This window comes from Tinamus guttatus, unplaced genomic scaffold (genome assembly GCF_059628265.1).
Source record: "Tinamus guttatus ecotype Peru unplaced genomic scaffold, ASM5962826v1 Tinamus_guttatus_pri_ptg000410l, whole genome shotgun sequence".
Classification (NCBI taxonomy): domain Eukaryota; kingdom Metazoa; phylum Chordata; class Aves; order Tinamiformes; family Tinamidae; genus Tinamus; species Tinamus guttatus.
Window position 1 is genome coordinate 207,911 of NW_028288944.1, and position 12,413 is coordinate 220,323.

The following is a 12,413-nucleotide window of genomic DNA, read 5'->3' on the forward strand; positions in this document are numbered from 1 at the left end:
GGATGGTGAGGTGGATTAACAACTGGCTGGATGGCAGAGCCCAGAGGGTGGTGATCAGTGGTGCAGAATCTAGTTGGAGGCCTGTAGCTAGCGGTGTCCCTCAGGGGTCAGTCCTCGCTCCAGTCCTGTTCAATTTATTCATCAATGACCTGGATGAAGGCACAGAGTGCTCCCTCAGCAAGTTTGCTGATGATACCAAACTGGGAGGAGTAGCCGATACCCCAGAGGGCTGCGCTGCCATCCAGAGGGACCTGGACAGACTGGACAACTGGGCGGTGAAAAACCTCATGAAATTCAACAAGGCCAAGTGCAAGGTCCTGCACCTGGGGAGGAATAACCCCAGACACCAGTACAGGCTGGGGACCGACCTTCTGGAGAGCAGCTCTGCAGAGAGGGACCTGGGTGTCATGGTGGACGACAAGGTGACCATGAGGCAGCAGTGTGTCCTCGTGGCCAAGAAGGCCAATGGGATCCTGGGGTGCATTAAGAAGAGCGTCTCCAGCAGGTCGAGGGAGGTGATCCTGCCCCTCTACTCAGCCCTGGTGAGGCCACATCTCGAGTACTGTGTCCAGTTTTGGGCTCCACAGTACAAGAGGGATGTGGAGCTGCTGGAGAGAGTCCAGCGCAGGGCTACAAGGATGATCAGGGGCCTGGAACATCTGCCCTGTGAGGAGAGGCTGAGGGAACTGGGCCTGTTCAGCCTGGAGAAGAGAAGGTTGAGAGGGGATCTAATCAGTGTCTATAAGTACCTCAAGGGAGGCAGTGAGGAGGATGGTGCTGGCCTCTTTTCACTGGTGGCTACCAGCAGAACTAGAGGTAATGGCCACAAACTGAAGCACCAAAAGATGCACAAGAACTTAAGGAAAAATTTCCTCACAGTGAGGCTGGCAGACCACTGGAACAAGTTGCTAAGAGAGGTTGTGGAGTCTCTTCTGGAGATCTTCAAGGCCTGTTTGGATGTAGTCCTGTGCTACATGCTCTAGGTGACCCTGTGTGTGCAGGGGGATTGTACTGGATGATCTCTAAAGGTCCCTTCCAACCTTAAGGATTCTATGATTCTATGATTCCCAGAAAACTGCATTTTATTTGTTATAATATTCTCTGGTTTCCATAGTAGCTGTAACTATTTATTTTTTGATGGTTACAGATGCTGGTGACAAATTATTTTCTGTGCTTCAAAAGAAGTATATACCATAATTCAAAAGATATTTGCTTCCCAAATAAAGACGCTAAAATGTTCTGTCAGTATCTTGGGGATGTTTCAAGTTGGTGCAATACTTTAGGTTTAGAAAAGAAGCATGAGACTTGGCAGACTGATTCCTAAAGCTGTTTCTTAAACTCTACAACAATTTCTGAAGAACACACAATGCCAATATTGTTTAAAAGCTAAATTACTTGTATGAGTCTGTCTGCTGCAAGACTGGTCCTGATGACTTCACCCACAAAACACTGCTTAAGCAAAACTATCCTATCTTATGGTTGATGTAGCTGTTCAGTGGCCGGGAGAGAATCCCTTTGGCAGTATGATCAAATTGGATGGGATATTTAAAAAGAAAGAGACGCTACTTTGTTTTCCAAAGTTTTCCTGACATCAAAATCACTGTCTAAAAAAACTGAATGAATTTGGTTTTCTGAAGCATACTTTATACACCTTCTTTTGCTGGGAGATTTCTTAGACCTTTTCTACTGAGTAGCTCTTGGGAGAATGCATACTTGTACTTTGGGTTACTTAGTACAGATTAAAAACCTCTGTTCATTCCTATAGACACATTTTAAAAATTCATGCAGCTTATGCAAATTAAGTATTATGCTAAATAAACTTAAGAGATATTCCTAAGACATACTAAATAGATAAAAAAAAGGGGAGGCAGATGCAGATCAGATGAATTGGCTCAGTTTTAATACGAGGACTTAAATGATATGATAATTAATAGCTCCTACAATGTTTTCCAATTTTTCATACACATAAAGAAATAAATAACTCAGCATGATGTGGTTGGGAGAAGAGGGAAAATATAAAAAATCCTTAAGATTTTGAAGTTTGAAAAAAAAAAAGTAACACATTAACGGTCTTCCATAATCTGCAACACAACCATAAAAATCTAAGTATGTTTGTCAAAAGAAAAGTGGGGAAAAATGAGCAGCTATTTTCATCCATAATATCATTCTCTTCTCTCATGGAGATTATTACCTATATTAAAAACCTTCTCATATGGATTTTATTATCATTTTATTAACAATTTTAAGCCTAATTAAAAGTTCTAGTCATAGTCATCTTGTATCTTAGAAAATACGTCCACTAATGTTTGTTGAAGTATGTACTTCTACTGTAATGCAGAAAATTTCCATAAATGAAACTTTGCTTTATAACTGTTTTCCTTATAAACACACAAATATTTTTGATTACTAGCTTTACTAGCAGTCATATACCAAAACCATCTTTTATTTTAACTTTTAAATTGACAATATGCATCTCTCTATTTATATAACAACGGAAATTCAACATCCCTAACTACCGCAAGATTAAAAAAATAATTTCCCTCATGAACCTGTTTATTGTGCCTAGATGCTATAAGTTGTTCTCAAAAGTGTTGGCTATTTTCAAATTACAGTAAAATCGCTAAAACAATGGGCTTTTGATGTTTTTGACTATTACTGAATGCAATTCTTATCACTCATAAAGGCAAAGAATTCTTGATACCTTTAACCTCTCTCATGACAGCTACATGAAATTAGTTAGATGTAAACCCCAAGATGTTATCCAGGATGTCAAAGAGATTATTTGTGACAGAGAATTTTCAGGATGAAGAGGGCATGAAGTGGGCCTCACATGACTGCAAGCAGCATTACCGTCCTTCTTTCACTTATGTTTTTAAGAAAAATACAGTAAAGAAGCTAATTCATCTTGGTAACCCCTTAATGTTAATTTTAAAAGTCAGTATTCTTGAGAAGTAAAGCAAGATCAAATAGCAATCTGTTTTTTTTTCCTGAGCACTCATCTCAGCCACAAGTTTTCTGCCATATAAGGTTCAACGTTTTCTGCCTAATTGTTAAATGCCTACAAGGATTATGTTTTAAGAAAGCAAAGTTTTATTTTGTTGTCAGGTAACATTAAAGCTGCCTAGCAATTTAACAGAATTAATCCAATGTTCAGCAGACAACTATTCCTTGAGATTAAGCCAGTTTTACAATACGGAGTTATGTAGCCATCTGGAACAAAGGAGGTATTTAGTGGAGGGAAAAAGAAAGCAAATAAAGAGTGACTGGCAAACAGGGAACGTATAGAGACGTTTAAGAGCAGCAGCAGAAGGAAATATATATGCTGAGAGAACAGAATAGGGAACAGAATAAGCAACAACAAAATTTGAGCAACAGAAGTGACCAAAGCATGGGGATTACTCAGAAATACCATCCTGCTCCAAAAGGAACTACAGTTATTTTGTGCCGTATCTGTCATCATCGATTCACAGAGTCAGTCTAACTAGACGATTTAATGATGGGGAGTTTATACAACACCAGCACATGAGATGTCCCTTAGGATATTTTGTCCTCATCTCAACCCAGTGTGGCAGCCAAGTACTACCAGATGCATTTTACAGATGGAGAAAACAGGCACAGAGAGATTTAAGTTGTTATGTTCATAAAAGACAACTGTCACAAAGGAAAGGATTGGCTCAGGGCATGGAAACCCCTGGAGATCCTGGTCTGCCTCAGCAGAAAATAAAAAAAACCTCTGCACCTTGGGCCCTGGATATTGTCGCAAAAGAGAGTCATCGATTATTTCAACTATCTGGAAACCAATTCAACTCAGAATGTCTTTTCTGTTAATGAGAGTTTCTAGTTAATCAGAGTTTTCTAGGACACCCAGATGTCGCTATCCCAAAATCAAACTCAATTTTTTGAACATTCAAAACTGTAACCCTATTTTTGGATGTTCCTTATGTAGCTTTAAACACATCATTAAAGCTGTAGTGCAATCAACAAACTTTTCTTAGAAGAGAAATATTTCTGTTTTTGAAACACAGACAGAATGTGGTTCCCAGAACTTTTTATGCCTTTTGCAAATGTTGCTTTGATGATTACAACATGCAGATGAGAAGAAGACCAGTGCCACTGAACAGGGAGACTTTGGCAGAACTCCCAGAGTCTGCTAAACACCATGTTCAAAATTAGAGGATGCCAGCAAGCAGACTCAAATGAGTAAAATTTTCAAGTTTACAGAACTTGTAGATAAAAAAAGAAAGTGCTACGTATACCGATTGTTCTAAATTCAGCATGTTTTCAGAGTTTCCTAATCCCTGCTGTGATATTCCAGAAAACAGGCATTCAAGACACATTTGTCTCACACAAATGATCTTAGTACCTTGTAAATCTTTCTGGTAAAGAATCACTCAGAGAAAAGAGAGAAGAAACACCTATGTGATCCTGAAACTCAAAACTCTTCTTTCTCATCATTAGATTTTAACTGTCACTTTAATGACCCAATGAATCCAGTATTAAAAGATAGTAAAACACAAATGAAAAATTACTCTGAGGACTGTAGACACAAGGATCCTATAATGCTATAGCACATCTACCATCTACAGGCTCAAATCAAAGTTTACATCAGAGTAGATGAAAGACTAGTGTTTCATATTCTGCCATAATTTTCACTACGCTACAGTTGTTTGCTTCAAGGAAGGGAGAGATTTTCCTTACAAAATCTTCAGCACAATGCACTGTATAGTTAGTTGTCAAGAAGAAACAGTTTCCACTCTGCCTGCAAAAGCTTTCCTGAAGGCAGAATAATGAATTTATCATACAAAAGTAGGATCTTCAGATTACAGAATTTGAGAGATGTCCAGTCTTTTAAGATTTGATGGTGTTATTTACTTGAGTCTGCCCTAACCTACCTTTTCATTGTCAGGTTTACAATAATCCACAATGAAGAACAATGTGAGCCATACATCAGTCACATTAAAGTCATTTCACATTCAATAACTCTTTGATCAGTTTAAGACAGTTTAATTAAACCTGGTGCGAGAAAATTACTATGTTTTGATGTGTATAAGATGCTCTGGCTCAGCTCCCCTGAGTCTTGTGCCTGGAAATAAGTCCTCAGATAATTCAGAGTAAAATAAGCCCTCGACCTAGAATGAAAAGGAATGGGAGGAAAAACGAAGTAAATGAGGGGACATTAGCAGAGATTCCAAAATAAAGTTCACTTTTTTCTCTTTTTTTTCTTTTTTTTTGGACAACTAGAATCTAACCAGAACACAAGATAAAGGAGTATTTTCCATGGGAGGTGTTGCTTGTTTTCAACATGCAACATTGTGTTGCATGCCTCCCCACTGAAGCAACATACATGAGAATGTTGTTCATTCACAATATCTAATGATATCTTTCCAGCACCTACTGGGAAGTGCAATTATTACACTGTGTTACAGTTAATAATGATAGGTGTCAAAAATGCTGTGAAACTAGGTGTAATCACTCTGTACGAAAATCAAAGCCACATTTTAAGGTGCTCCCCTCTGTTTACCTAACATGAGTTTTGTTTTAGAAAACTAGCAACGCAAACAGGCTCAACAGAGAGGATACGAGAGCCAGCATTGCTTTGTCAGGTCCTCATGGCAGCTCAGCAACCATTTGGGAATTAAACTGGAATTTGCCAGACGTTACAATTCTCCCACCTCTATTCCACTTTTCCTTGCTCATTGACATATTTGTTGCCTACACTGGAGCATGGCTTAATTGTTCTGAAAATTTATTATCTATCTGCAGAATATAGGAACTCTGAAAAGGCTGGGTACAAAACCAACATATGGTAGGTATAATTTTATCCTTCTCCACCCTTACCTACAAGTATATTTCTTCACTATCTCAATAGTTTAATACTGTCGAACTAATATAGACAGTAACTTAAAAATTGAACTACCTTCCAAATAGTTTCAATCATCAGTGACTGCTCTGAGACAGTAGGCAGTAGCCAATGCCAGCTCTGCAGTGGGTGGGAGGATAAAGAACAACACTCCTTGGACTAGATCTTTCAAAGTACAATTGTAAAATAAGAAGGCAGCTGTGCTAAAACATCATTAAAGATGCTCCTGGTAGCACTTGGTCACTAGTGCCCCAGCAATATGAGGAAGGGAGGAAATGAGGAGCTACAAAAAGCTGCGGCAACCAGAGCCAGCACAAGTCAAAGAAATGCATGAAATAAGAAGGATGTGTGAGAGAAATGTGCTTGTCTTCCTAGATGCTGCTTCTCTCATTTTCTCTTGTGCTTGCTTACAATTCTCAAGATCACCTTAGGAATCATCCTCACCTGTCAAAAATCCTCAAATGGGCTGCCATGAGCTATTGCAATTGTTGGGACAAACAGAAGGCCTCAGATGAGCTGAGGAATTATCTCCAGGCTTGGCAGCATGCTCTGGGCTCCCCACCAACCCCACCGAGCTCCGGAGGCTTCTGGAGAAGGAAGGTGCTCCAGGGCATCCAGGCTCTCGGCACTCTTATTTCTCAGCTGCCAGCAGCTTGCAGCATCCATCCTCCAGGAGCAGGACTCGTCTGCCCATACACTGCCCCCAGCACCATCGATGTAATTGCTTCAATCATCTCATATCTTCTGCAGGGTCATGTGAGCCAGAGCTTAGTTAGAGCCCCTGGAGGCTCCTTTCACTGTTGTGCAAAAGGGAGCTGGGAAAGGGAAATCATTAGTATATCTCCTAATCAACTTCCTATGCCTTTAACAAAATCTAACATAATAACTCATCATGAATGCCTGGTGACAAATGCCAGCCTATAATGATACCTGTTATAATACAAACGAAGCACCTAGAAAACCAACCCCAATATTTAGATTTGATAAGTGGCTGAGATTAGTTTAATGATTTCCCACTACTCTTTAAACCTACTCTTAATATGGCATTGCATTTCTAATTAGGTACGGAAAACATTGATTTAACATTTCTGCCATTATATATTAGATGTTACATGCTACCTCTATATTATTTAAAATTTCCTGTTTTGAATATAAAAAGTCAGACATGGGGCATAAGTTCTTATAATGAGCCATTCATCTTTAAGTCAAGTTTTATAATAACTGTTACAAGTTAGCTGGGAGTAAGGAAAATGAAACGAGAAAGATGGAATGTGAATAACCACTGAAATTATAAAATTGTACAGACTGAAGCACAATGCTACTTAAAATGCCACAATTGTTTGTGACACTTCATTTTCACCGCTGCCATCATAACTTATTGAAACCACACTGTGTATCAGACAGTTCACAAATACCTACTGGGATGGCACATGATGTGACCAACATTCAGATAAAAAAAAAAAGATGCCATTTTTTGTTAAGAGCAAATATCTCAAAATTCACAACCAAGGGAAAACAGCCTATGGTGAAGACAGTGGGGAGAGGTATTATAGCCTTCGGAACCAAACTGTAATAATATCTACTCCTTCCTTGCTCATGACAAGCTAGTATGTCTGCTGTCAGAAAAACAACTGTTTTCACATGGAAAAGCTTCATGAGAGAAAACAGGCAACATGTTTTATTGTCCTCTATGTGACTTCAGCAAATGTGGAGAAGTATTATTCAGCTAATCATTTCTTGTGGCAACTTTACAAAAATAGGACGCATCCCAGCTCATGAAATCCAGGAAGGGATTTGTTTTCTAGGGAAGCTCATCTAAAATTAGCTCCCTTTTGTATCAGAGCCATAGCATCATGAAAAGCAAAGCACTTCCAGTGGGCATTCAGATTTACGGGGACTTTTCAGACTCAGTGGTTACTAACTCTATTTCCAGAAGGAAATGAGACTCCCTACCTGTTTTTTTAATAGCTACAATACTTGATTTAAGTCTATGTATTTGGAGTTGCAATAAGTATACTGAACATTATTAATGGACAAAGAGGGAGGAAATACAGACACAGCTGGCACGTGTTTTCATCCAGTGTAGCAGAAAGAGAACATACTTTCAAAAATTGCCTGCTTTTGATACATTCTTAATAAAATTAAGTTTTAATCAGCAAGGCTAGTATGTGAAAGGACAAGGAAAGTTTACTTGGGCAGTTAATAGTTCTTTTTCCTTTCCTTTGTCAATTCGAAAGGAAATTCTTATGTTCATGCCAGTCCTGTCTATAGCAAGGTCAATTTATAGCACTGTCATGGACTGCCAACTGATAAACCTTCAGACTTCTCATGCTAAGTAATAGATATGAAACATCTTATTCTTGATAGTTTCTAATCTAGGCTTTCTTTCGATCTTACTGTTGGTCTTCTCCCCGTTTTAATCTTTCTTTCTTTCTTTAATGGAGGGGAAGAGCAGCCTTTTGGTTTTCCTGGAAAGCAGGGGCTGATTTTCCAGAAATCAGGACATTTTGACAGCGACACAACCCTCTAAAGCACAACAGTGCTCAGCCACCCTCATACTCTCTGACTCCGGATGTGCTGTGCTGAGCTCTGCCATTCGCTTTTCCTCTGCCTTCAGCTTCCAACCACATTCCTCCTGCTCACTGAAGTCAAAAGGAAAACTTTACATTAAAGGAAAACTTTACATTAAGTGCCCAGGGATCGTCTCTGTTTTTAGGGCTAAGCTAGTAGCGTAGACAGTGAAGAGTGATGAACAGGGAATTGGATCTCCTGGTTGAAGGAGATATTGTAAACAAGGAATACTATAAACAAGGGAGCAGGGATTAGAGAAGTCCTGCAAAGCAGCCTTTTACTATGTCCGCTGGGAAAGGTCAGTGCTCTGAGGAAAAACAAGAAGATTTGACTAGTCATTTGGCATAAGCCTTTAGTACCAGTTCCTCCTTTTATTTCTGCACTGCAATAAGAGGAATAGCCAGCAAATTGGGTGAAGAAAATCCTTGAAAACACACTATCTACTTGATTTGACATGCTAGCATCTGAGGCCTGGCTAACTCATGCAGAACTGTCTTCATACTGTCTCCCTGTCTCAGTGACATGTTGAATATTATCAGATAAAAAAATCATTCTTCCTCATGAACAATAGGATGAAAAAATGGCTTTATTCCAAGGGGGCAGAATTGTGTGCCTCCTAGCCTCGCTGCAATTTAATGTTAATTTTTGAACCATGTGAATGCTCACTCACCTCAACAAAGATGAAACAGGGGATGATGGAATAGCTCCTCTGGGTATTGTTTCCTAAAGCCATTTCTCATCACACTTCTTGGGGAGGCACCGTACAAAATTTTAGTATTCTGAAAAACACAAGACAAAGATATAACAGTAAGCTTTTTTGCAAACTACACATTGAAGACAAAGCGGTTCATATCATGGAGCACCCAAATACATGCTGGAGCAAAGAACATGAAGTTTTAACCTGTTCTACAAAACACGTTGCCTGTTGTAAGGCACACGTTCCATAGACCCTAGTAATAAAGACAAAAACGTATTCTCCTAATTACCATCCACTCGGAAGCCAAGAATTCTTCCCCGGGACATACTATAAAATTGTATTTTTAGCCCAAAACTCACAGTCTTGCCCACATTATAAGTTTTCTTCAATCCAGAATTTTATGTAAATTAATTTGTGAACTTTTATTTTTAAAAGGTCTTACTCTATACCAGATCAAAATGCTTATCTGCATAACTTTAAACAATTTAAGATGATAGCATGGCTTATTCAGGCAGGAAAACCTGAGAGAAGCAAGCATAACATGATTGGACCCTTGCCTCAGTGTCTTTTTGACCTGCTATAAATTAGTACATTAACCCATAAAAACTTTCTTAATTACTATTACTTCAGGCTACTGACTGTTTTAATTGCACATAACCTTGTAACACTTTGCAATGGGGTATTTAATCTCTTTACAACACAGAAATTATGAAAGGAGAGAAATGGGGAGTAGCATAGAGAATTTTAACTGTACATGTGCTCTTGTGCATGCCTGAGGTAACACATTCGGAAGCTCAGTCTGACTTCAAATCCTCTGATCTCAGATTAAATATAAGCACATAAAGACAGAGCACAGATTTTGGTGGACCCAACCCCACTTTCAACACTCATACAGAAATTCTTTCCTGACCAAGGTAGGGTTCATCCCATGCGTCAGCTTCGCAGGGAGGAAAGAGGTAGAAGCTGATATATTTTTCAGAGGATGGTGCTCCTTTGCTTGCATGGCCTCTTGCTTGAGGTCTGGGCATAACGGCAGCAATTGCATTGGCATGTGGCAACTGTGATGTCCAAAGAGAGGTCATTGCTTCTCCACAAGCTCTCAGGAGGGGAGCTAGAAACTATGCGGCACTAGAGCTCAACAGAGGATAGTTTCTCTGCTTGACAAACTGGTTCGGCTATCAAGGATTGCAGATGTCACTGCAGCTCATGCCATTTCAATGTAACATTTGGTCTTATGTCATCATAACTTGTATCTCAATTCTTCAAAATCTGGCCAAGATCTGCAAGACATGATGCTTATGAAACCTTTGATCCACATGTTGTTAGAACTGCATTACCTCAGCCTGGCTTCAGTGATGCCAGTGAAGACCAGTAAAGGCACAGCTTGTATTAAGATAGCTTCTGAGCTTTTAACAATTGAAAAACACAGTTTTGAGCCAAATAAAATATTTAACAAAAGGCCTCTGAGGCATATTTTTGGCACTCCTCCCTTACAATACATGCAAATATTCTGAATTTTCAAAATGATTGTTTCTCCAAACACACTTCAGCTTTATTTAGGAGATAAGTACATGGGTTTTATCTTGTAGGTTAATGTCATTGTTTCCAAAAAGAACAAGTTAATCCAAACCAGTTTGAACTGCAGAAAAAAAATCATTCAATTCTTAACATTTTTCGTGCTGCAATCTCTTGTACCACATGGTCCTCTTTTTAGCTCTGCCAACTCATGGTGAGCGGTAGAATGGTAGACTTAGGAGTGGGAATGGCTTAGAGAGCACTGCTACATCAAAATCTTTCTCTATCCTAGGGATACAGAATATCCTGTTGCAAATCATGTTTTTCAAATGTCTTAGTACAAAGATGTCAATATCCTGTATATTCATGAATGCTTGCACAGATCAGGCTTAGAAATAACTGAGTATTTTCATCCCATTGTCCTATAACTTAAAGCTGTGCCTTCCGTTCCAGCTGCTGTGACTACTATGTGTTCCTAATGCAAGCAGAGAGCTGAAAGGTAACTCAGTAATTCAAGAAATATGCTCAAGAAATGATCAAACAACTGCACAGATTACCGAATGCAGAATGGCAGAAAGCTTAAGGTTGAAAGGGACCTCTAGAGATCATCTGGTCCAACCCCCCTGCTCCAGCAGGGACATCTAGAGCATGTGGCACAGGAGGCTGTGTCAAAAGCTTTGCTGAAGTCAAGGTAGAGCAAAGAAGTTCTTTTACTAGGCATACAGTTTTGCCTAATTTATTGTCAGGCATTCTTGATACCAGAAATATGTATCACTATGTCTGTCTTTCATGTTTATTATCTAACCCTGGTGTAAAAATGCACATTGCCTATGGGGCACGTCAGCTTTCTGTCCTCTAATGACACATTCATGCTAGATGTAAGCAACTGTTGCACGAAGCAATTGATTCCTTGGTCAAGCCAGCTGCTTCTCATAGCATGGGGAAACTCTTTGCCTGCCTATAGCTGATATAACAGATCTTTTCACTTTCTCAAAATGACCAGCGGGACTTTGGAGAGCTCACACCAACCTTTGTTCCTCTTGAGCTGGTGATGAGTACACAGACAGTGCACTCACAGACCTGAGTAAGCCCCTGATGCTTCAGTATGCCCAGCAGTCAGAGATATATTTGCCCAAAGAATCATGGAATTATAAGAAGGTGTAAAATTGGTGTTTAGTGGCAGTCTGATTTTATAATCCATAATAGTCTCTTCCCATCAAACAAATTTTCATAGTGAAAAGTCTCTGACCAAAACAACAGGAAAAAACAGCTTTAATTAGCATTTGCTATTGAGTTCTCTTTTTTATTCTTATTTTTATCAGTTTGACTCCAGTGTTAAGGAACACTTATAACTTTAAAAAAACTATTTGGATTCCACTAGCTGTGACCTTTTCATGCCTGCTATGTGAGCACTGCAGAGTAGAATAGGTCAAACGTATTTCAACTAATTAAATAATGTAAAGGGAATATTAATAATCTGGAGCTCTGTAAGATGCTTCTGCTCTTAAAACAAAGTAGTGTGGTCAGATAATACAATATTGGTGAATTAATTAGCACTAATTAGTTCTCATTTTACTCAGTTTACCCTACATTCATTTTCAGAAAGCCCTTGAACTAGGTGTAGGAGGATATTGTCTAACTTCTCGTGGGAGAACAAATAGAGACATAGAAAGTACATAAGAAGGGTAATAGCCTCAAGTAACAGGAGAAAATTGATGGGACAGGTCAGGACACATGTGAAAGCAGGCACAGGCAGAGACACAAGAGGGG

General features: G+C 39.2%; 1 protein-coding gene across 1 annotated transcript in view; it reads right to left on the reverse strand.

Moving 5' to 3' along the window:
• Positions 1–12,413, reverse strand: part of PLPPR1 (phospholipid phosphatase related 1) — a 115,674-nt gene that overhangs the window by 54,444 nt on the left and 48,817 nt on the right. Inside the window, exon 2 of the mRNA XM_088531368.1 lies at positions 9,102–9,210. Within this exon, the coding sequence (XP_088387494.1) occupies positions 9,102–9,164 (63 nt within the window). The 5' untranslated portion in view covers positions 9,165–9,210. The remainder of the gene's footprint in view (positions 1–9,101; positions 9,211–12,413) is intronic.